The sequence below is a fragment of the Dasypus novemcinctus genome, chromosome 1 (assembly GCF_030445035.2).
Source record: "Dasypus novemcinctus isolate mDasNov1 chromosome 1, mDasNov1.1.hap2, whole genome shotgun sequence".
Classification (NCBI taxonomy): Eukaryota; Metazoa; Chordata; class Mammalia; order Cingulata; family Dasypodidae; genus Dasypus; species Dasypus novemcinctus.
In genome coordinates this window covers 184,652,791-184,678,331 of record NC_080673.1, presented here as the reverse complement: position 1 = coordinate 184,678,331, position 25,541 = coordinate 184,652,791, and the positions used below count along the sequence as shown (strand labels likewise).

General features: G+C 39.9%; 1 protein-coding gene across 5 annotated transcripts in view; it reads right to left on the bottom strand.

The window, feature by feature from the left end:
* PPARGC1A (PPARG coactivator 1 alpha) overlaps nucleotides 1-25,541 on the bottom strand; it is a 653,301-nt gene that overhangs the window by 286,475 nt on the left and 341,285 nt on the right. For 3 of the 5 annotated variants that reach the window (XM_071217159.1, XM_058300334.2, XM_071217161.1), the window contains exon 2: nucleotides 18,660-18,827. The exons of the other annotated variants lie outside the window; for them this stretch is intronic. Coding sequence is in view for 1 of the 3 variants with exons in the window: in XM_058300334.2 (XP_058156317.1) it covers nucleotides 18,660-18,728 (69 nt within the window). In the remaining 2 variants the exon portion in view is untranslated. The remainder of the gene's footprint in view (nucleotides 1-18,659; nucleotides 18,828-25,541) is intronic. 5 annotated transcript variants of the gene reach the window in all.

Below are 25,541 nucleotides of genomic sequence, written 5' to 3'. Positions count from 1 at the left end.
AGTGAATGCAAAAGGAAGATGCTCCTGTGACAGCCCACACCCCCATCTCAGCTCTTTGCTCTGGAGGTACCAAGGAGAGCATCAAGCCTCCCCTCCCTTCCCTTTAAGTCCCAGAAGCTAAGTAGCAGCTTCAGGTGAGAGAGAGAAATGCATCATTTCCCTGGAGGGAAAGATGAATTCTCCCCCCTCTGCAGGAACCTTCAGGTATATAGGAGCCCATCTCCACCTCATATATCAGAGAACAGGGCTTGTCATCGAATAATACATCATGTTTTGAAACTACTGTATCACGAGTAGTGTGCTTCTTAAAAACAAGGACAATGCCACACAGACTTAGCGTGGTAGACAGGGCAACCTAGCGGCCCTGCCTCCTTGTGAAAATGTGTGCTTGCTGGCTCTCCCCATGAGGGTTAACTCTAAAGACAAGGGATCAAGGCCAAGCAGCCCACTTTCACTTAGCTTCCTTTCAGATCTATCATCCAAGAAATTTTCAAATAATTCTCACACCTATTCTCATATTCAGTGGTGTCCCATAAAGAACCATTCTGTGGATAACTGGAAGCAAAAACTAACCTTGCAATATATGGCCACTGCTAGTTCTACTCTGACTGTTAAACACCACTACCAGGGGTAGGGCCAGGTTTTTATCCTTGCTAGAAGTTGGTGAAGGCACAAGACCTGAAAATGATACCCACTTCACTTTGACTAGTTTCTCTATGTATCTCCATGTCTCACTTTCCTAATATTTCTTCTCACATTTTTATATCATACTTCCCATAATCTCTATATTTTAGCATTACAAATATGTCCAAAGACACAACATTTGTAATGCATTACTACGTTTAATTGCTCCACCTGATCCATATCCCATGACAATGTTTCTACTCCTACCACCAACATTAATCAGTCTTAAGATCTTCTGTGGACCAGGCACTGGGTTCATAACTTGATATTCATTATCTTTTTTCATCTTATGTATTTCCAAGTACTTTTATTCCCATTTTACAGATGAGAAAAAACAAAGCTTAGATGGATGAAGTAGCTTGCCCAGAATCACATCACTAATTAATAGAAGAGTAAGCACTCATACCCAGGTCCATGATAACTACAAATCAAGCCTGCCCGAACCACAATTTATATATAAATTATTTCTACTCCTACCCTCCAGTTTCCTTAATAGCACAGTTCCTGCCTCCTACGATGAAATTCACATGAATAACATAATTTTAAAAACCATGGTTATCTATTTTAATTCAAGTACAAGTTTATGAAGAAAGGAGCTTCTATTGAATCATCCAACTTGAAGATTTGGAAGGTAAGAGAAATAGAAAGGGTACATTTTGACAGACCTCTCTGCTATAGATAAATACCAAGCCTAGAGGCCAGACAACATGGTCTTAGTTCTGGGCCTCCAATTGGCTTACTGTGAAACTTCCAAAGCCCAGGCTCCTCTCCCTATCTGCAAATTATAATAGCCCATCTCACCAGGTGGGGGGAATTGGGTTTTATAACACATATGTGCCTTCTCTCCTCCTCTTCCCAATATAGTTTTTCTTATGTTTTTGTTAAGTATTTAATGTTTACGTTATTTTGATCTTTAAGTTTTGGTCATTGATGAGTCATACAGTGTCATAATTAAATTTTTTCTTGCATATTTTTGTTTTCTTTAGAGGTAATTGCCTTCCTTTTTTCTTTCCTTAGGGATTTTGACCCAATACCAAACTCTTTATGAGAGGTGAAAAATTCCTCTCAATATATTCAAGTATATCAGACAACTGATTAGTTACATTTTTCCTGCTCAACATCCCTGTAGGAGCCTGTCATCCTCCTGCTCTGATCTGTTCTTCTCTAAAGACCTCTGCTCAGCTGATGTCCTAGAACTCCCTTTTGTCATATTCCCAGAAATATCCTCTGCCTCTCTTTGGGTATAGACTTCTCATTTCCTGGCTCCAGTATCTTCCTCTTTCTTCGGCCTTCTCTTTTGTTATGTTGGGGCACATCCTTTAGTAGCTTCCTTAGGAATTTATGAAGACATTGCGTATTTGAAAATGTCTTATTCTATTTCAAAATATGATCAATAATTTGGTGAGATACTGACATTAAGGTTGAGAATCAGCTGAAATTTTGAAGACAATTATTCTATTCTAGCTTCAAATGGTGCTTTATGAATGTTATTCTCAGCCCTTTGCTTATGATTTTCTTTTTCTTCCTGGAATGCTTTGGTATAGTCTCTTCATTCCAAATATTCTGGAGAATTTCAATGCTGATTCTAGGTATGTGTGTATATGTGTATGTGTGTTTCTTATTCATCATTCTGGTATTAATTGAGTGGGCCCTTATAATTTTAATTCATGTCTTTCCATTCAAAGGGATCTCTTATATTATTTCTTTAACAAATTTTCTTCCCACTATTTTTATCTGGCATCTCTTTCTGAAACTTCTATTATTTGGATATTGGACATCCCAGGCTGATTCTCAATTTTCTTTTTTTCTCTCTCCTAGGTTGCATCTCCTTAAGCTGTCCTTTCTCAGAAATTCTCTTAAACTTGTTTTCTACACTTCTATGAAATTTAATTTCTGCTTTCATATGTTTTAATTTCCAAGAGCTCATTCTTCTACTCTGAATGTTCCTTTCCATAGTGGCCTGTTCTTGCATCATGGATGCAATATATTCTATTACCTCACAAATTAAATTGGAGACTTTTCTTAATTTTCCTCTGCTTCCTGCATTGCTTCCATTTCCTCCAACTTTTTTCTTTGTTTGTTTCTGTTTTAGTCTCTCCCGTTCATATTATAGGCTTTCCAGGAATATCAGACCATCTGCTCTGTTTAAGAGTAAAACATCCAGGGCTGACTGGAATCTCTATGAGCATGGGAGGGGGTTACAAATGGTGGACATCCAGGCAGTGTGACTTGGAGGACAGTTGGCTTTTCCAGTGGAAGTTTTTTCTACCTGGTCATTTTCTCCAGAAAGGAATCTTTCACTTTCTCCTCTGGCATTGTAAAAGTAAAAGGCAAGCCATAGCACTTTGGAAGCTATGCAGATGCATAGACAATCAGGTCTCACTTCAATATGCAGACTCTTAAATAAAATCCCCTCATTTCATGACTGCATATCACCAGTCCCTTCATCATGATGAGTGTCCCCAAATCCACACTTTTGCAGGTTCAACTTTGTTAGAATACAAACTGTTTTCTGCCAGAGTACAGTGGAAAAAGGAATCCAAGGTTCTACTTTCTCTTTCCACATACCTTCAACCTGCTCACCTATTTTCTGCTCTACCCTACACTCACACCTTCAGAGAAACCCAGTAACTTCAAATCCTGAGCATTACCAGAATTTGGCAGTGCAAAACAGCCTGCTTTTGGCAATTCCTCCTCCTAGAGTTTTAAATTTCACTATTATTTTAATGCTGTCCCAAGTCAGTTACCATTTGTCTATTCTCTTTTGAGCTTTCAAAATGTAGTGACATTTTTCCACTGATGTCATCTCCTCTTTCATTTTCTTTGTCCTTTGGGTTTTAGCCTTTTTTAAGAAAATGTCGTCCCTGTCTTTGTCTAAGGCTTCAGGTGCCATAATTAACCTAAAGTATATTTTCCACTGTTTTTAGCGCATATTATATCAAAAGCATTTCCCCAGCATTAAATATTGAAAAGATCATTTTTGATGACTACACCATAATGAATCTAACCATTAACCTATGTTTGGAATTTAGGATGAATCAATTTTTTTAATTATAAACAACACCAAAAGAAACATCTTTTTATATGAAAATTTAGCTATGTCTCTGCTAATGTCAAGACCTATTTCTAAAATGTTATGGTCAAGTTTTTATTATTTTAAGCTATTGATATATATTATCTAATTGATTTCCAAAAAGATGATAATAATTTACTCCCTACAATGGCAGAGGCAGTAGCTATATGTGACTCATCCCATCATCACAACTTTCAATACTAAACATATTACTTTTTTTTTAATTGATTTTGTAAAAATATTACATTAAAAAAACAATATGAGGTCCCATTCAACCCCACCACCCCCACCCCACCACTCCTCCCCCCAGCAACACTCACTCCCATCATCATGATACATCCATTGCATTTGGTAAGTACCTCTCTGGGCATCTCTGCACCTCATGGTCAATGGTCCACATCATGGCTCATACTCTCCCACATTCCATCCAGTGGGCCCTGGGAGGATTTACAATGTCCGGTGATTGCCCCTGCAGCACCATCCAGGGCAACTCTAAGTCCCAAAGGCGCCTCCACATCTCATCTCTGCCTGCCATTCCCCATACCCATATCAGCCACCATGTCCACTTTTCCCACTCCACTCCAATGCCACCTTTTCTCTGTGGACCTTGGATTGGTTATGTCCGTGGCATCTCTATGTCAAGAGGAGGCTCAGATTCCACATGGATACTGGATGCAATCCTCCTGCTTTCAGTTGTAGGCACTCTAGGCTCCATGGTGTGGTGGTTGTCCTTCTTCAACTCCATCTTAGCTGAGTGAGGTGAGTCCAATAAATCAGATTGTAGGAGCTGAAGTCTATTGAGGCTCAGGGCCTGACTATCATATTGTCAGTCCAGAGATTCAAATCCCCTAAATATATCTTAAACCCCAGCACCAACTACAATTCCAGTAAAGTAGCATGAAAGTCTTATGAAAAGAGATTCCATCTGAGTCCAGTTTCATCATGCAGAAACACCAGCTCCAAAGAAGGGCCATCTGACATGGCAGTGAACCCCATCTGCCATGACCATAGAGCCTGTGGGTCTCTCTAGCCCTCAAAGGAACCAATACCTGGGGTTGTATCTACTTTATCTGTCTCTTAGATTCTGCTCAGTTGTGCATAAGGGCAATCCTTCTCACAGCCTCCAGACTCTTTTTTAGAGACTCGTAGCCATATAAACTCATTTCTCCTTTCCATTTCCCCCTTACATTAGGTCAAACAGCATTTTAAAGTGTTTCTTAAAATCTTTACCAGCTGTGTCTCATTATTTTTTTAATTTGTGTTTCTCTGCCAATGTGTGACTGAATTGTTTCATATCTTTATCAGTAAATTATTTCTCCTCTTATTTGCTTATGGACCAAACCCATTTTTTTTCTAATGGTAACAAATGTTGGGTTATTTGTTATTTGTATTAACTCTTGATTCATTAAATATATAAAAACTGTTCTGTCATTTTGTCAAAACTATTTTCCACCTTATGATTTGCTTTGTGTGTGCATGCCTGTGTGTGTTTATTCCATTTCTGACAAGGATTTCCTTAAATTTTTACCTAATCAAAATTATCACTCTTTTCCCTTAAGCTTAGAAGGCCTTACCATCTCAAGATTTGATAAATATCACTCAATAGTTTCTGCTTTTTATATGCTCTATTTTGTTTTTATAGTTTACTCTTTTTACTAATAGAATTTTGTGGTATTTTCTCCCAGTCAGTTAACCACATTATGTATTACGTAATCATTACTTCTTCAACTAATCTGCAGTATAACTTTGACCACACTCTAAACTCTTTGTAGTAGTCTGTTTCTAGGCTCTTTCAACCACCATTTGTCTGTTAATTCTTACTCCAGCAGCTCCCTGTTTTAATTATCATATCTTTATAGTGCCTTCCCTTATCTGCTGGAGAAACTCCTGCTTTACTGCTCTTTGCTTTTCTAAATTGTCTTAGCTCCTATCATTCTGTTTATTATTCAAGGTGAACTTTAGAATATTTTGTCAAGTTTCCAGAAAACAAAAGCAGCAACATGATTTTGATTAGAATGACATTAAATATGTACACTCATTTGAGGAGAATGAAAGTGTTTACAGTATTCATTCCACCTTTCTAGGAACCTGACACTTTTTTTTTTTTCGTGTATCCAAGTATTCTTTTACTTTTCCTGTTAAAATTTTCTTGTTTTCTTCATAGGAAGCCTGGATAATTTCTCAATAACTTCATTATACATTTGGGTGTTATTTTGGTGCTATTTTGAGTGATTTTTATCTTTCTATTGTCTAACTGGTTATCACTTCTGTACCAGAAAGCTATTCATTGAATCAGCTAATTCAACGCTCACTGTTTATAATTGTTTTGTAGTCTTTTCATATCTTTGCTTTCTTAGGTAGATGATTATTTTCCCTGATAATATGATAATTTTTATATCCTATTCTTTAATCCTGTCCCATGTATTAGTGGGGTGGCTTAAATGGGATCGTCGACAGCATTGTAGTGACCTGGGTTGTAATGGAAATGCCTTTACAAGGAGAATAATAACTGCTAACATTTATTGAGTGCTTTCTGTATGCTAGTCACTGTGCCAGGGGATTTAAAAGTACTACTTCCTTTAATTTTCTCATAATCATGTTAGGTGATAGTTACAATTATAATCCCTATTTATAGATAATGAAACCAAGGCTTAAGTAGCCAAGGTTATACAACTAGTAATGGCAAAGCAGATTCCAACCCTGTCTTGGTTTGACTCCAGAGTTTATGCTCTTAAGCACTATCATATAATTATATTTTAGTATTTTTCAGTAAGTATGAGTTGATAGCTGAGGTTTTTAAGGATTACTATGAGGATTTTTGCATTTATTTGCTTCTTTCTTTTTTGGTTGAGAATGGAGATGGAGAGAAAAGAGTTAAGTTGATTATAGGTAGATGGGAAATAAACATAAGTACCTTAAAGTTGCTAGAAATGTATGACGCCCTTTACAATATAAGATGCTTCCTCATCATTCCTCAAATTATTTATGAACACTAAGATTAATCACTAAGAATAAAGAATGTATTTCTAGGACCAATGAAATAAATGCACCTAGGAATTGAATATAATTCTTATACAAATAACAAAATATGTGACCTCTTGACCATCTCAATTCCAAAAATTTCTCAGGAAGCCATTTTGGTCTCATTAGTTCAGATCTTTGATTTACTGAATAGTTACACAAAGGATGGGGTTAAGGTGATTCATGCTACTTAAGGAACATTTTGGCAAGGAGATGAGTTGAGGGAGATGGTGTGCTTCCTTTTCCAGCATGAATAGGAATCCAACAATGCTAAAAATAAAGTATTTTAGAGAGTTACACAAAATTATGTATTTCCTCAGCACATCCCTGGATTACTGACTGTGTAATAACATTGCCCGACTCCCACCATTGCAAGAAACCCATGCCTGAAGCATTCTCATCAGCAAGGAGAAACATGAATGTCTTGCTTTTTCACCAGATAATTTCATTGTTGGGAATGGAGGGAGAAGCTATTAGAAGTTTTTAGCTTTAAATGCTGTACTCTTTTAAGAAGGGGGACAATTGACTGGGGCTAATTGGGCATTTATTTTTAAGAATTAATTTTTACTACCTTTGGGAAAGCCTGTCCTTGACCTGTGAACAGGACTGCACTTGGACCCAGGTCTTATTCTTGGCCCTGTGGGGCGAGGCACTTAACCCATCAGGCTTCAGTTTATTCACTGCCCATTGGTGATAATATTTCTTCCATTTACCTTGTAGGGCTTCTATGAGATTGACAAAGGAATATAAATGTCAAACTGCTTTTGAAAACCTAAATACACTTGCAATAGGTAAGGAAAGATCCAACAGTTTCCAGGATCCTCTCCCTAAAGAGTAGTCATATGTTTTGTTCCCCCATACTCCTCTCAAAAAGACAGTCATCAGCAGTAATGGAGTTCTGTGGCCGAGTTGGCCCATTTCCATTTCAATCCAAAGCCCTGGAGGCAGCAAATTTTCAATCTAGGCACTACCCCCAAGTCTGGAGTAAATTTGTCTGTTCTGCAATACATGTGGTGAGCATTTAAAGAGAAGCATCAGGCGGAGTTCATTTGTCTTATCCTATCAGACGGTGATAATCAAAGTTCAAGGCAAAGTGACCTAGTTTGCATGGGCTTTATAGAGTCTTTGTCGAGGGAGGCCATGTGATCCTAGGACTCCTTGACCACTCAAACCTTCAGTTACCACATATCTCTTCTCTCCCCTCAGTCCCTCCATCTAACCATTTCTTTGCACAGGGGCTCTGTGTACTGGGGACTGAGCTTAAATTGAGCTTGAGACAGGGGCCGTGGAATGATTGAGTAGTGAATTAGAGAGAAAATTGTGGCTTTTGCACCCTAAGTGAGAGAATCACCGCATTCAACTGGCTGCTACGACTTAAGGATTTTCTCGCTTCTTTGGACATTTTTCAACAAGGGAAACTCAGTGTAAAACATATTTGTCACATTAGAGCCTCAAGAGCCGCCTTCTCCCTTCAACCTTCTTTTACAAGCTGCTCTCCCCACCCTGGGTATTCCCTACGGTCAGCAGGACCGTGACCTTTGTAGGTCGCCTACAGGAGAGCTGGAGCAGGCAAGAGCAGGAAGTTTAAATCTGTCCGTGGTTCACTGGACCCCCATCAAGACAGTCAGCCAGGAATTGATGCGCAAGAGCAGGAGGCTGGAATGTAGAAGGCAAAGACCCCACAGGGAGAATTGTTTCTTATATTGGCTGTCTGGGTTTTACACAAAACAGTTCCCTTCCCAAGAGGTGCTCGAAATTGAGTCAAATTTGAAAACTGTAAAATCCCTGGATTCATTTATTTGCACTTGCTCATTCATACATAAGCACGACTGGTTGATCCAGAACAGGCAGATGAGGGCACTGGTTATACATGGTAAACTTTATGTCAACACACACGACTGGAGCCTATTCCATGCCTGCTACTGTGCTAGCCTCCAAAAGGAACAGGAAGGTGAAGACAATTCACGCTCTGGCTCTCATCTCTAGGGATGGACACGTAACTCCAATCCTAGACTATGTTAGTCAGCCAAAGGGGTACTGATGAAATATACCAGAAATCAGTTGGTTTTTATAAAGGGCATTTATTTGGGGTAGAAGCTTCCAGTTACCAGCCCATAAAGTGTAAGTTACTTGCCTCACCAAAGGCTGTCACCACGTGTTGGAGCAAGATGGTTGTCAATGTCTGCCAAGTGTTCAGGCTTCCTGGATTCCTCTCTTCCCAGGGCTCGATTCTCTCCGGGCTCAGCTGCTCTGCTCCTCTGTGTGCTTGCTTCCTGGGTTCCAGCATCAAAACTCCCAACTCTGTCCTTTGTCATTTCTTTTCTCTGTGAGAGGGAGCCCACCCAGGGAGTGGGGATGCAGCATCCTACTGACAAGGTCCAGTCAAAGCCTTAATCATTTTTTAATCAAGTAAACCTTTGAATCCAATATAATCTAATATGCCCAGAGGGACAGACCAGTTTAAAAACATAATCCAATATCTATTTTTGGAATTCATAAATAATATCAAACTGCTACACAGACAGAATAAGAAAATTACTAGATGGGAAACATCGAATGCTATGACTCATCTGATGTCCAGCTTTTTTAAATGGACAGAAAGCCCCATGGACATGGGCTAGCTTGAGGATAAGACAAAAGCCTTGGCATGGTCTCCAGCTCCCATGACAAACTGATCCCATCCAGGTGGAAGAGCCTGTTCCCAGTCTTGTTGCCCATCACATGTCACAGCACAACTAGCCCCTTACCAATCCAGTCTTCAAACATGTGATGCACATGGACTCTTCTTGGTCTTTATTCACAAGGCTCCATCTGCCATGAACACATTTCCACCCTTTCCTACCCCTGAAAGACCTCACTTCCTTAAGGCCCACTCCAAGGAATCTCTAGGGTGAAAATAAACATGAGATGTCATTCCAGTGTCTCTCCCAGACTCGAGTCTCTGACACGTGAATCTAAGAACTATATCAAACAATTCACCTGTCTTCACCCCATGACTACATCTCACGTGCTCATTCTGCTCATAAAGCACCCAATGTACTGAATTGTCATTCATTTTTTATTAGTCATTTATTAGTTGATCTTCCCAAGAAGAGTGTATACAACTCAAAGACAGGGTCTGCATCCTATTTCATTTTAATTTATTTAACAATCACATGGCAAAACTGCTTGCCAACCACCGTCCCGAGTGCATTACCTGTACCTATCCACTTAATCCTCACAACAAACCTATGAGATAAATGCAATGCTGTTATTATCCCATTTGGCCACTGAGAGAATGGAGACATAGGGAGTTTAAGTACCATGCTTGCGATGGCACAGCTGGCAAGCGGCGATCCAGGATGTGAACCAGGCTCTTAATGATGACACTATGTTCTTTCTTATTTGTCTTTATACCCTCAGCACCTCACATGGAGGTCTAATACTTAAAATATGAATCTTAGCAAATACGCATTAACTGATTCAATGAATGAGCAGATGATCAGTACTGGCTAGCCCTAGTTAGATGCTCCTGAAACATTCTAGACTCAATAACTTAATAAGTTAAGGGCAGCAAGCAGACTTGGAGAAGAGTCAACAAAATCCAAGAAGAGGGAAATGAAGAATTATGCCTAAGGATCTAGGTTGCTTAGCCTTGAGAAGCGAAAGCTGAGGGCTGGTTTCATAATGATCTTCAAGGCCAGGAAACCTGATTCCTGAGGACAGTGACTGAGCTGTTTTTCTCCACTTCAGGGAGGATGAAGAAACAGAACTGGGCCTAAGGTACTACCAGCACAGTTTAAATCCACCAGAGGAAGAATTTCCTTACCTAAGAATTGTTTGTTAGACCTAGGAATGAGTTATGGAGAGACGCTATGTAAGCTCATCTATCTTCTGCCTTTTGGACTTGCTTCTGCTCAGAGTGAGAAGCATGTAGGGTGAAAACAAACAGTGACATGTCATTCCAAGGTCTCTCCCAGACTTAAGAATCTATGATATTTGAATCTAAGAACTGCATCAAAGAGTTCATCTTCCTTGATCCCACGAAGGGCTGAATAAATGTGCCCCATGTAATTTAAAAATCAACAACAAAAAATTACAATGAGCAATAAGAAAAGGGGTCATCTAAGCACATGCCATTATGCTAGAAAAGTAACCATAGAAGAAAAACGGAACTTGTTTTTTGATTAAACCTAAACACCTAAAGCTTCTACATCCAAACCCTTTCTGGTTAGGTCCATCTTACTCTTTTTTTTTTTTTATTTTTTATTGACTTTGTAATAATATTACATTAAAAATATATATGTGAGGTCCCATTCAACCCCACCCCCCCACCCCCCCTCTCCCCCCCCCCCAACAACACTCGTTCCCATCATCATGACACATCCATTGGATTTGGTAAGTACATCTTTGGGCACCTCTGCACCTCATATACATTGGTTCACATCATGGCCTATACTCTCCTCTATTCCATCATGTAGGCCCTGTGAGGATTTACAATGTCCGGTGATTACCTCTGAAGCACCATCCAGGGCAGCTCCATGTCCCAAAGACGCCTCCACCTCTCATCTCTTCCTGCCTTTCCCCATACCCTTTGTCCATTATGTCCACTTTTCCCAATCCAATGCCACCTCTTCTATGTGGACACTGGATTGGTTGTGTCCATTGCACCTTTATGTCAAGAGGAGGCTCAGATTCCACCTGGATGCTGGATGCAATCCTCCCATTTTCAGTTGTAATCACTCTAGGCTCCATGGTGTGGTGGTTGTCCTTCTTCACCTCCATCTTAGCTGAGTGTGGTAAGTCCAATAAATCAGATTGTAGGTGCTGGAGTCTGTTGAGGCTCAGGATCTAGCTATCACATTGTCAGTCCAGAGATTCAAATCCCCTAAATATATCTTAAACCCCAACATTAACTGCACCTCCAGCACATTAGCATGAAAGTCTTATGAAGGGAGATCCCATCTGAGTCCAGATTCATCACACATAAACACCATTTCCAAAGAGGGGCCATCTGCCCTGGTAGTTAACCCCATCGGCCATGACCATAACTCCCATGGGTCTCTTTAGCCCTCAAAGGAACCAATATCTGGGGGTTGTATCTGCTTTATCTGTCTCTCTGACTCTGCTCAGTTGTGCATGAGGGCAAACCTTCTGCCAGCCTCCAGACTCTTTTTTAGAAACTCGTAGCCATATAAACTCATTTCTCCTTTCCATTTCCCCCTTACTTTAGGTCAAACAGCATTTTAAAGTCATGGTATTTTATGTAGACATGGATATTCTGCTGATCCGCATTGAACCTTCCGTATAAGGTCATTTTCCAGTTGCATCATCAGTTGGTAGTTGATAGTGGTCCCTCGTTGCCAGGGAGGCTCATCCCCGGGTGTCATGTCCCACGCTGGGGGGAAGGCATTGCATTTACATGCTGAGTTTGGCTTCGAGACTGGCCACATTTGAGTAACATGAAGGCTGACAGAAGGAAATTCCCAGGCACAAAGTTGCTCTAAGGTCCATCTTACTCTTGACATAATGGTAGAACAGGTGAGTCCACACTTTCAGGTACTGCTGTTGACCCATCATCACTGTTTCCTCACTTGACAGGCAACATTAGTTTATTGGAGCAGATTTCTCTAAATTCAGAGAAAACTCAAAATGTGAGCCACTATTCCATTGACACCTGATGTGAGGCACTTCAAACATGAAGAAACTGAGCTGCTCCTGAGAGCAGGAAACCTACTTATCACGCTTCCACATGGAAACTGAAACACAAAATCATAATGGAAGTGAAAGGAAAGGTAGATGGTACACGAAACAATGTTTATATTTATATTTGGTTAACAGGAATAAACCTTACTTGTAGTATGCTTTACAATGGGCAAAGTTCTTTGAAACACATTTTTTTCCACTGGTTTCTTACCAAATGAGGTAGGTATTTTCATCTCCATCTTATAGATGAGGAAACAGCCCAGAGAGGGTAGGGACGTGCCCGAGGCCCCCATCTGGGATCAGTAGACCTTCTCAAGCCAAACCCTCTGGTTTCCAGGTCAATCACTACCTGTACACCACAGTCTGCTGGACGTACACCTGCTAGGTATAGAGCTGGCCTCACTAGGGACCTCCCACACAATGTGCAGCTTCTGTCAGGAGCAAGAATGCTAGTAAATGCCATCTTGAGAAACTCTGCTGGCCCAATAATCTCAGGAGACCCACTGAACCTGGAGACAGGTACATGAGATTTTCCACTCACCCTGAAGAGAGAATGTCCATGGTCACTGAAGTAGGACAGCCTGGATTCTAAGTCAGGCTTTCATTGCTTAGCAAAATTCCATTCCTCTTCAAATGCCATCTACTCTGTGAAATCATCCCTTCCTTCCTAGCTCCAGATAAAGGAACCCCAAGCCAGGGTGATTACGAGCTCTAGAGTCAAGCTGCCTGGATGTTGGTGCCACTTACTAGTTGAGTGATCATGGGCAGATCACTTAAACCTCTGAAACTGTGTCTTCAACAAAATGGAATACTACTACTATCTCCCTAATTCAGAGATGACAAGGATTCTATGAACTAATAGTGCTTAACACAGCTCTTAGCCGGGTAGACTCTCACTCGACATTAGCTATTCTAATATTATTAGCCTCTCTGAATCCCCACAGGACATTGCTCCTCCCCCCAGCATATAATACTATAGTAACTAATGTTTAATTCTTCTCCATCATTTGGTAGCTACTATCTACCCTATTGCTACATAAGCTCAGAGATCATCTTTTCCACAGGTAATCTCTTTTCAGGTGGTGGCACCTACATCCACCTACCACCCTTAATGAGTAACTGGGGGTCATTTGTTCCTCCTTCACCCTCATCTCCTACCTCAATCAATCACCAAATACCGAAGCACCCACTCCTTCCCAATATTTCTGGAATTGGTCCCTCCATTTCCACCTCGTTTCCACTTAAACTGGTGAAGTCACTTCCTAACTGGGCATCTGGCTTTCAGTCTTGACAACCTCCAGTGTATCCTCCCCATTGGAGCCAGAACGATCTTCCTAATATCTCGGTTTGATCTCTATGTCACACCTGTCTTAAAACAGTTCAAAGGCTTCTACTATGAGTTGAAGCCCTTTGGTCTGACCACACAGGAACTTTCTCTTGCCTGACTCTTTAGACTCATCTCCAACTGCTCTTGTCTCATCCTGAAGGGCCAGGATCACCAGACAACTTACTCCTTTTGTCCTCTCCCCTCTGCCTCTGACATGTTTTCCCTCTCAGTCTTGAATACTCTCCCCGAGTTCTTTGGCTGGCCTAACTCCTTCTCTTCCTTTAAAAATTAGTTCAAGTATTACCTCCTCTAGGCATTCCCCAAGACAAGCTGGAGGTCCCTCCTCACTACTTCATTGCATATGGAGCACTTTGCTATCCCTAAAAGCTACCACACTGTCCGATAGTTGCCATGTTCTACTGCACTCTCCCCACCACGACCTCGAGTCTGGGGCAGCATCTCCAGTCACTTTCTCCTCTATTTAAGTGGAGTGCTCTGTCCATGGTAGGTATTCAAAAAACACTGAGTGGCTGATCTCAGTAAATAGTTCATGTATAAGTAGTAGCCTTCAATTACGTAGTACTTACCCCGAGCCTCTAAAACAGGGGTTCCTGACCAGGGGCCCACGGACCCATGGAAAGATTTCAGGAAGTCCATGAGCTTGAATTGATAAAAATCAACTTATTATCTTTATTTTCTCTGACCTCTAACTGAAATCTAGCATTTCCTTCACTTATGAATGTATGTAATAAATAAATTACAGTAGTATTCATTTCACCTGGCTGCAAAGGGGTCCAGGAAACGAAAAAGGTTAAGAACTCCTGCTCCAAACAGTATTGATGAAAGTGCTGTTCTAAGCACCACCCCAAAATGTACTCGATTCATCCTCACAACATGTAAGGTGGCTGCTATAATTGTCCCCATTTTATAGGTGAGGAAACTGAGGAAAAGGAGGACTTAAAAAGCAGCCAAGGTGACACAGGCAGTGATCAATACCAAGATAAGAACCTGGACTCTGGCTCTGGACCCCATGCTCTTGATCCTTATATTATAGCACCCTGACTCCAGACAGTGGTATCATGATAGATAAATCAGACAGACAAAATAATGAACTCTAGTTCACATTTTACAGGTAAGAAAATGGAGGCATTGGAAGGCTATGTGAAAGTAGACCAGGAAAAGGAAGAAAACAACCAGGAGATAGTAATCTCTATTCTTTACTAACCAGTCCTAGAGCCACAGGTCTGCAAGTGTAAAATTAGGACCTTGGGATAGATCACATCTCAGCTTTATTCCAAACTATACAATTCTACTCAGTTCAGCCAGTGGTCATCCAATGCTGGCATCCAGTGTGCCAGGCTCACTGCTAAATGCTAAGACACAAAGGCAAATAAGATCCATCTCTGCTCTTGAGGAATTCATCTTCTTGTGGGGCAGCAGGCACAGACAGACAATATCAGATTGGTTCAAAATGGTCACATTGGTTAAACTGGCTATTTTCAGAGGAACCACTCCAAGATAAAATTTTTCCGGAAATGAGTCCTGTACCCCTACATAATGTCCTTGAACTGACACTCGCCCGGTACAATGAATGATCATCAAGTCTCAGCTTCCCTCTAGGCTCATTCAAGCATAACCACCTCAGTTTATAAGTAAGAAAGTCAAGATGAGGTCTGGTTAAGTAAACTGGCCAGTGGTCAGATAGTTACTCAGTGGCACAGGCTACTGCTTTCTCTATTCCTGAGCTTCTCCCAGACCTGAAGTGTGTTCTGGGAGAAACAAGCACTGCTCTGATACAGTTGTTGTTGGGTTTTCCAGTATGGGCTATATACTTAGATGGATTTTCAGATTTACAGTTAATTCTAGAAATTGCATTTAGTTCATTTCCCACTCCATGGGTAAGCCAGTTCACTTAAAGCAAACAGCATCCAATTAAAAGACATTCTGAAAAAGGGAGTGAGCAAAGCATTTTTGCCCCATGCTTAATTTATTAAAACAAAAACAAAAATTATCAGGAGGACTTCTCAATGACCAAATTGCTATCATGAATGCCAAATATATGTATGATCAAAACATAATTTGAAAATAGTCTAAGAGGCAGCCTTATGTAAGAGAACAAGCATCCAGTCAGTCTGAATGAGTTCAAGTCTCTCATCAACCTCTTAGTAGCTGTGTGACCTTGAGTAGGTGCCTTACAACTACTCAGCCTCAATTTCCTTGTCTGCACAATAGGAATAAATCATATCTGTCTTTTGGAGTAGTTGTAAGAATCAGAAGCTTATTTTAGTGTCTGGCATGGAGTAAGGGTTTAAAAAAGCAATTTAAAAAACCATTTCATTAACATCTTAATGATTGAGCGATTGGTTATTCCATGCTTTTTCATCATGCTTTTCCCCTTTCTTCCTTTGCTTCCTGCCTGCCCACATCACAGCTGCTCATGAGCTATTAGTCCATGAGATAAGAAATGAGATAAAACTCAGTTCAATAATACAGCAACAAAAGTGGGCACAGCACAGATGTTGGAGTCAGGCAGGCCTGGGTTTGAACTCTGAATGGCTGTGGGCAAGTTACTTAACCTCCCTGAGCCTTAATTCTTTTTTTTTTTTTTTTTTGGGGGGGGGAGTGAGCCTTGATTTCCTCATCTGCAAAATGGGGTAATCATATCTACCTTCCAATGTTCTTATATAGATTGGAGTGTGTGTATACAAGTGTTTATACACACTCACAAAATTCCTAACACTGTTTTAAATAGTAGTTAAGCCAGAAAGTATTGGATCCTTTCCAGTAAGAAATGTAGAACGTGGTTAACACAGAGCTTCAGCATCTGTCACAGTTTTGTTTTGTTTTTTTATATGCTCTTTACCTGTTGCATCTTTATCACCACTGTGGATAGTCAAAACAAGTCACTCAATGACAATGGTGTTCCATTTGGTGCTATCAGATTTAGTTTCCACCCTACCTAAGCAATATTTTGAGTGTCAGCTAAAATGGGGTGACTCTGAGCAGGTGGGGCCCCAGATGACTGGGGAATGGGGCCAGTAGGCAGACCTCACTGATGTTGGCGAAGGGGTACAGGTAAAATTGTAGTTGACACACTGTGACATCCTTCCACCTAATGCCATACAGGGAGACAAATCAGAGACGGGTCAGCCCTGTCCTTACCTCCCTAACTGAAAGGGGGAACTTCATTATCAGAAGGAAAATGACAGGGGCCAACCAGCTGTGCAGCATCACATATCTGGGGGCAAGCAGCATAGAGAAAACTTGCATTATCTGCCTTGTGGGAAATTACTAGGTTAAAGGTTGATGGGATGCTAACATTGATATGACACAGGCTTTTTTTTTTTTCACCTAAACCTTTGAATTTCACCTTTCTACTTTGAATGTTTTATTCACAGAGATGTCCAATCCACCATCTCACAACCTTCTTCCCTTCACCCTCCTTAGAAATGAAAACTTTATATTTAAGATGACAACTTTCTAAAGGAAAACATATAATCAAAATGAAAATATCCAGAGGTCACATCGACATACCATAAAGCATTTGAATATTTGTTTGGACTCCTGGAAATCCATCATGTGTCGACCTCCCTGTGGCACACAGAGATCTATTTTGTCTTCCTTCTCACTTCCTAAATAATGCCCTGGCTCAAAGTAGAAAGGCTCAATTTCACGACAGGCTGGAGAACATTTTTTGAGGCTCTCTACTTAACATCATATTGCTTAGAACAGAACACACTTGTCCATACCTGTGCTACTTTTCACTAAAATTTCCATTGCAGGAGGGAGGAGAAACATTTTTTTTTTAATTTTCCCAGTTTTAAAAAAATGGAGAATTATTTTAAACACTGATATGATAAACCAACTCCTGTGGAATCAACATCTGTATATGAAACTCTTTGCTATAGTCAAAATGGAAAATCACAGTTTCACTTTATTTAATACAACCCATAAAAAATGTATCATGCATGGAAGTGTTCTTTGTCCATAAAGCAACAGCATTATATATATATACTATATCTACATAGTGTACACACACACACACACACACATACATACACATACTCTGGCATCACTCTTCAATAGTGTTGTCTAATTAAATGGCAATGGAGTGGATGCGTAAAAATATGCATTAGAGGTGTGTAATGTGTAATATGAAGAAGAGTAATCAAAGCCATTCAACAGGATTTAGGAAGGGATTTCAGTTGGCAGCTTATGAGGCAGGAGCATATAATTTTGCTAATTTGAAATAGGTATTGTAACATATAAACATTACTGCTTTGCATATTTTAATGAAAACTGCCTCTACACCAAAATGAATCCTTTAGCTTGAACTCTCTGCATACTACAGAGCTTCCACCTATTATGAGTTTAGCATAAATAAGAAAAACATGCAAGCTGCATTAAAAGAATGGTCACCTCATTAAAATAGGTTAAAACTGAGCCCCTGATTCCAAGCTACTGTAACACCATAAAGTAAGTCTGATGACAAGTGTTGTATTAAATTCTTATACTGCAATGAACTTGTACTTACACAGAGCAAATCTACATGTTTCCTTTGATATACACCTGCAACTTATTAATTCAAAGGCCTTTATTAAGAAAGTATAAATTTAGCAACATCTATAGATTTGTAAAACTCTATTAGCTTACTCAAGAATCTAGAGTAAATTCATTGGAGATTTAGCTGCATGGTTTACAAAGAAATGGAAACTAATGATGACTTTTCCCAAATGGATGTACCTGCCAATAACACAGTTCTGCAAATCAACTTATGTGTATTACCTAGAGACGTAGGCCAAAAAAAAAAAAAAAAAAAAAAAGTTGAAAGAGCTTTGAGTGTCTTCTAGAACTGAGGACATCACTTACCTGCCAGCTCACTTCTCGCTGAAGTCCTTTTTTCCAGTCTTCTTCCAGCCTGGGGGAGGTCTCATCCATTGCTGATGCTGCTCGCACAAACTGGATTCGCCACAGGCTGTTACTCTCTTTCCTTGCAAGCCTTTACCAAAGTGGCTGCGAGGGCAGTTCAGGGGCAGACTGTCATGGAGAAAATGCCATGCCAGAGGATGAGGGATCAGGCATGAAGAAGCCACACGGGAATGTATTTGGGATACAAGGGGCTACTAGGACAGCTGCCAACTGGCCAGGCTGGAGACCAGCTCAGCTCTCGAGTGTCCAGAGATTAGGGACAACCAAGCTCCAGGCCCAGTGGACAATGGGTCATTCTTATTATGCTTCTGTTGTAAAGGACAGAGGAGGGAAGTGTGAATGTATGCTCTAGAAATATGCATTCCTATGTGCGTGTCCATCTTCTCCTCTCCCAACACACACACAAACACACGCACACCAAAATCTGCATGGTGCTACAGTGTTGCATCTGTGGGCTGGAGTATCCTGGAAGAAATAAATTTCTTAACATAGAAGCAAAACATTCATTTGAACACATCTTTCCAAAAAGCGTCCTATGAATCACTCAGCAGCCAGTAAACATGAATAATAGCAAACTCCTTTGGGTGAAAATAGACTCATTCCCAAAGTTGGATCTTGAAGTTCCAACAGTCCCTGGTTTCTCCCCCTTAAGACATTCTGCAAGCAGGCACTTGAAGCTGACCATGGACCTCAACCCTTTTCCCAAACCATTTTCTAAAGTGATCAGAGACTTCAATTTGGATGGATGCCTTGAAATTCAGGGTCAATCTAGCCAAACCCAATGTTCTCTCAGCTCCTGTGCATCATCATGGGAATGACCAAACTCCACCCTGCTTCATTACTGTTTCTCACACAGAATGATACTGTCTCCTGTTGTACAAAATTGATTACCTGGCGCTTTCAGGCATGCAGCTGGAGCTACTGTCAATGGCACCTACTTCTTTTCACTTAGAGCAGTGGTTTTCCAATTGGGCTGCACAATAGAAACACCAGGGCAGCTTTGTACAAAGATAGTTACCTAGGCCTCACCTCCAAAGATGCTGATTTAATTGGTCTAGACTGGGGCCCAGGATACTGGTATTTTTCAAATCTCCCCAGATGACTATAATGTGTCCCCAGGAGTAAAATCACAAAATAGTGTTCAGTATCATTTAAAGCTCCTCTAATATAATCTCTCATCTGATGCTTGAATTTCCATACCCATCCAAACAATGCTTATACCACCAAAGACAGTAACTCACAACATCCCAAGACAGTCCTATTCCATGTAGATAGCTTTGCCCCAAAATGAATTGATAGGTCTCCCTGCAAATTTTACCCATGGCTGTGCTGCTTCTTGATTTCATAAGGAATAAGACTAAAGCCTATTCTCTAGGACAACTCTTCAGATATCCTAAGACAGTAGTGACCCATGCTCTCAAGCCTCTGTAAAGATGTCGCTTCCAGGTTAAATATTGCTAGGTCCTTCAGCTCTTCTTGATGTCAGGTAATGTCTCTGTCCTGGTTGCAGGCCTCAAAATATATTCCCGAGAGTGAGCACAGTAATCCCACCATGATCTGCAGTTGCACACAGAGTCAAATCTCATACCATATTTGCAAAGTCATCCCAGTAACTACCACCATTATAATAAGAGCAGCAGCCAGCTTTACTGAGTATGGATCTAGGCGTCTGGCATCTTGTTTATGAACATCACCTCGTTTAACTTTTATAAAGATTTCTAGGAAGTGGTCATTATGCTTCTGATTTAGAGATGAAGAATCTGGAAGGACAAAGATATTTATCTAGTGGATGGAGCTAGGAATTAGCCCAGATCTGATCCCTTGCTCTGAGCTAATCTGTGTGCTTTCACTGATGCAGTCTCAGGTCCCATTTGCTATTTTGACAACCACAATGCACTGATATGGCCTGAGTCAGTTACGAATTGTTAGGTTTGGGCTCATCTTCAGTCTATATGTGAACATGTTTTGTAAGCTGTAAATTGCCATACAAATATAATGCCGTTATTCTCCTTCTAATAATCACAAGACTAAACCTTCCACTTCTCTGGCAAAGCAGAAAGATACAAAACCTTCCTTTTCCTGCTTGGTTTCTCACTGTTATTGAGAAGACTCAGATGCTTCTTCAGAGGTGACCATGAGGTGGAAGAGAGAAGGGTCTAGAGACCTTGCCTAGGGGCTAGACTCTGAGAGCACGGCAAATTATCTGGTTCTTCCCCATCTGCTCTATATCCCTGTCAGCTGTACCCCAGTACAAAAATGGGAGCAACTAGCCTTAGCATTTGAATCACACCATCTGCAAGATACCTGAACTTGTTTTTATGGAAGGCAGTGTGAAGTTGCTGGAAGCAGATTCTTTGAAGTCAAATGGACCTAGGTTTGATTACCAGTGCCATTATTTTCTAACTCTATTTCCCTGGGCAGCTTCCTTGAGCCCTAGTTTCCTCACCTGTAAAAGGGAAATATTGTCTCAGTTAGACATTTTTCTTGTTTATCAATATCCAGTGCCCTCTCTGTTTCCAGGCACACAGCAGGACTGTATTTCCCTCACCCCCTTCAGATTAGGCATAATCACATGACTCGTTTCAGCCAATGAAATGTGAGCAAAATGGTGGGTGCCACTCTCCAGGGGTAAGCCTTAAGCACAGAAGCTTGCCTCTCACTCTACCCTTCCCCTACTACAGCAATTATGGAAGCATGCACTGATAGGATGTATCTTAATACCAAAGTCAACTAGAACTCTGAGCCAGCTCAAGGAGAACAGTTGCCCTGGAAAGTCAACTGGACCCACAGCAGGCATTATATGAACAAGAAATAAACTTCAGAGTTGTTTGCTACCACAGCAAAACCTAGCCAATACTGACCAATACACTGTCCTTACCATTCAGGTTTCTGGTGAGAATAAAATGAAGTAATCTATCTAGAACATTTATCACAAGCATAGGATAAGCCTGCAATATTATTTCAAATAGGATCCATTGCAAGCCCAGTCTGTACTACTTCACACTCCACTATTTCTTCCTTTTATAGCCTTGGGTTGTTTTTTTCCCTGCTCATATGATAGCAACATAAAGTATGTCAATTTCTATAGATGATGCAGAAATATATTGAAATTTTAGAAAAGAAAGTAAAAATGTTCAATAATGCAGTGTCATTCTGTCTCATAATGCACACTAAGAATAGCATGACTTTAATGCTACTTATCACTTATCAAGGAAATTAATGGAAGCAAAATGAAGCATCAAATAATAAATGTAACTCAGTATGAATCCACTACTGATAAAACAAAATACATGTCTCTAAATTGTCAGCATAATGAGAACATACATGAATGCTAGAGTTTATTCAATAGCACAGCTTTTATTCACTATTTTTAAATCAAGCAATCAAGAATCAGTTTTGTTTCTGTCTTTGTTAAATGTTTTCATTAAAGGAAGGCTCAACTCTGAAAATAATGTGGAAGGAAAGCATGGATAACATGCTGGCAAGATGACAACGCTGATGTTTCAGGAATGCAAAGTCGTTCAAGCTTCACCATGTGCCTCTCTAACACTAAAAAAACTTGGACCTGTTCTGGGACATTGCAGGAATTTTTTTAATGTCCTTCAAATGAAAGTGCTAATGATAAATATGCTGTTATTTAAATAAATAAATAAATAAAGTGTTTTGCTGGAATGTAATCTTTAATAGAGGTAACTGAGTACCTCACAAATACTTTTTTAATATTTATTTATTTTATTAAACTTCTGCTAATAATTGAGAGAACATAAAATAAGCAAAGGATCATCTAAAAACAGGGGTCCAAACTGCCATATCACAATTCTTTCATGTTTTACATCTACACTTGCTTGCCTCTGAATAAACAATACATGTCCTCAACTCGAGGTATGAACCTGCGGTAAGGAGGGGAAGCAGCTTGTACCGTGTGGAAATTAAGAGTATATTAATGCCAAAGAAAGTGATAAAAAGCTTCCATTCCCGATTATTTTCTCCTCAAGATAAGCAGCATATTAGGAATATGCTGACTAATAAGAAATAGAGTTTTAGAATGTGTAACATTTTTCTTATGAAAGAGTGATATGTAAAAATTAAAAAGGGAAAATCCTCTACAAAATGCATCACTCAAGCATCCCTTGATTTTAAGGGAAATCCCTTTAACTTATAGAATAAAAACAAGTTAATACTTCATTTTTAAGAGCCAAAAAACTAGAAAAATGAAGAGCTTTCCAAGTGAACTAATGCAGTCCACAGTGTTCTGTATCGGTCGACTACCGCTCTTTAACCTAGCTCTGTTAGGTACAGATATTCACTCTGGATGAGACAATGAAAGGAAACCAAGGCTGAGTGGGAGTAGGGGGACACTGATGGAAAAAAATAATAGAGAGCCCCCAGGCTTGGAAGAAAGGTGATGGTCATAGGCCCACTCAGAATTTTGTACCCACCTGTACTTAACAGCTGTACTAGGATTTGCATGAGTTCCTATTGCTCATCTTATTATACATTCCCACCTTAAATCCATTCTCAATGAAATTTTCAAGACACTGATAGTGCACTTTTCCCCACAAATTTTCACTTCTGATTTTTTTTCATTACTATTAGAAGCTAATAGGTGTTTACCTTCAGAAGTTTATTTCACAAATCATGTATAAAGCCATGACAACGTATGTATCTGTACATTTGTTCCTTAACTCTGTAAAACAAAAAATACCCTAAATACATAAACAAACAACAACAGCTCTTTCATAAGACTGACAAATCTGAAAAAAGATGAACTCTGCTCTGTGGTCATTGTATTTTAGGGAAAAAAAAAATAGATACGGTATTGACTTCCGTTCACTGTTTCACTGGGTTCATTAATGCTCACCATTCCCTGTGTAAAATATCCAAGCTGAACTTAATGATGCCCTTGGCGTTGTAGCTAACAGAACACCTGTGGCTGGTAGAGCACTCCCTAGTATACTCGTTTACTTTGGCTCCCTTCCTGCTGAGTGGTAGGCTCACCAGATTTTGTTCCCAATCCTGCTTAGGCCAGTTGTGCCTATTAATGTAATTATGTCATTTAATTAAATGTCATACCTATAAAATATGAATTTGAATAGAGAGCTGTTGTTTTCAGGAAACCAGTCAAATGCTTTGGAAAGACCGAGAAAAAGGAAAATTGCTTTAAAATGGGAGGGCAGAGATCCTAAGAATCCAGACAGACTCTGTCCTCTGGTTGCTGGTCACTGAATCTGTAGAGGATCCTTTAGGGATATGGCTTACATAAGAATGACTTCCAGAATTCTACTCTGTGGTCCCATACTCAGAGAAAAGGCCTTGTCTCCACAGCAAAATAGTGGTGAAAAAAATGTGAATTTATGTGTATTAGGCCAAAGTCAAATGTTTTGAGTAGGTACATGATTTAGGATTCCACAATTTAACCACCTTATGCAATTAGTCAACTACTATTTTCAATTACAAGGGATGAGAAGGCTTCTATTCTAAGAAATGCTAAACAAGGTAGGACTTTTTCTTAATTTACACATAATGAACAGACATAGAAAGAAATAGACTCAAATATCCAAACCAAGAAACAGAATCCATTTCAATACCTAGGCCTGCTTATATTCCTTCCTTAAGTATAGAAACAGCCTGGCTGTAACCATAAACATTAAATGTTTGTATAAATCTGAGTCATGTAGGCTCCAATTAATTACCGCGTGGCATTTCCATGTCTTTCCATAACCATGTAATAATACCAACTGCCTATAATCGGAAGGATTTAGTAGACGTTTATTGATGGAAATCAGATGATTTCTTCCGCAGTGTCTGAATTACTTTGATATGCTCGAGCCTGAAGCAAAATAATGTAATAAAAAACAACATATAGACGAGAACCTCAATTTTTCTCTACATATGAATCTGTCGCTGATTTGCGAAGAATCAAATCTAAGTCCAACCAGGTGAAGACATTCCATACATCATCCTTCCCAATTCTTTATAAAGATAATATTTTACTTCCCAGTATATTTATATACTGTTTCTGACTTTGTGATTTCCTGGACATCCAAAGAGCTCAGAGGCATAGAGCATTGACTTGGCAAATGTTAAACACAACAGAGATGAATTATAGAATACTTTCTTCGAAGAGTTTACTTTAAAGAGCATCTAAAGTCATAAGCCCCCAGAAAGAATAACCAACAGACTAAGGAAGAGTGGGAAAGCAAATCATACAAATGGGCTGAATGAGAAATAGGCTATATATCTGAGGTAGGCTGAAAACTTCTTCCTCTTCCTTTCTCCCCTCCCTCCCACCAAAAAGAAAAAAAGAAAAAAAAAAAGACCTCCTGCAGTCTTTCATGGGGCTCAAAATTCCATCATTCCTATCTTTTGGGTTTTAAAATGTTTCTGTCATTGTCTATGAAATTGCAAATACTCCTAGGAAGGAGAGCCTAAATCTGTATCTCCTTGACACTTTTTCACAAGCTATTTTCCAATTCCAATTTGGAGAGAAAGACTTTACAACCAGGCAAAGAATAATGATGGGGACAAAGGGAACCTCAACAGGCGAAAGAGGCCTAGGTGAGAGGAGATGCGAGTATGCCAAAGGCCCTCCAAGCACCAATAAACTTAGAAATCATGAATTCAAAGACTCGTGGAAATTGACTTTACCCCCGAATTCTTTTGATTGCAGATTATCACGAACTATCTAATTGGTCTGTATGCCTATAATATCAACTTAGGTTCTCACAGCTATTTCAAGATATCAGCTAGAGGGAAGTGGGGCGTGGGGGGAGGTGGGCATGACTTCCCTCTTCATCTACTCCTACCGCTATCAGCCTATGA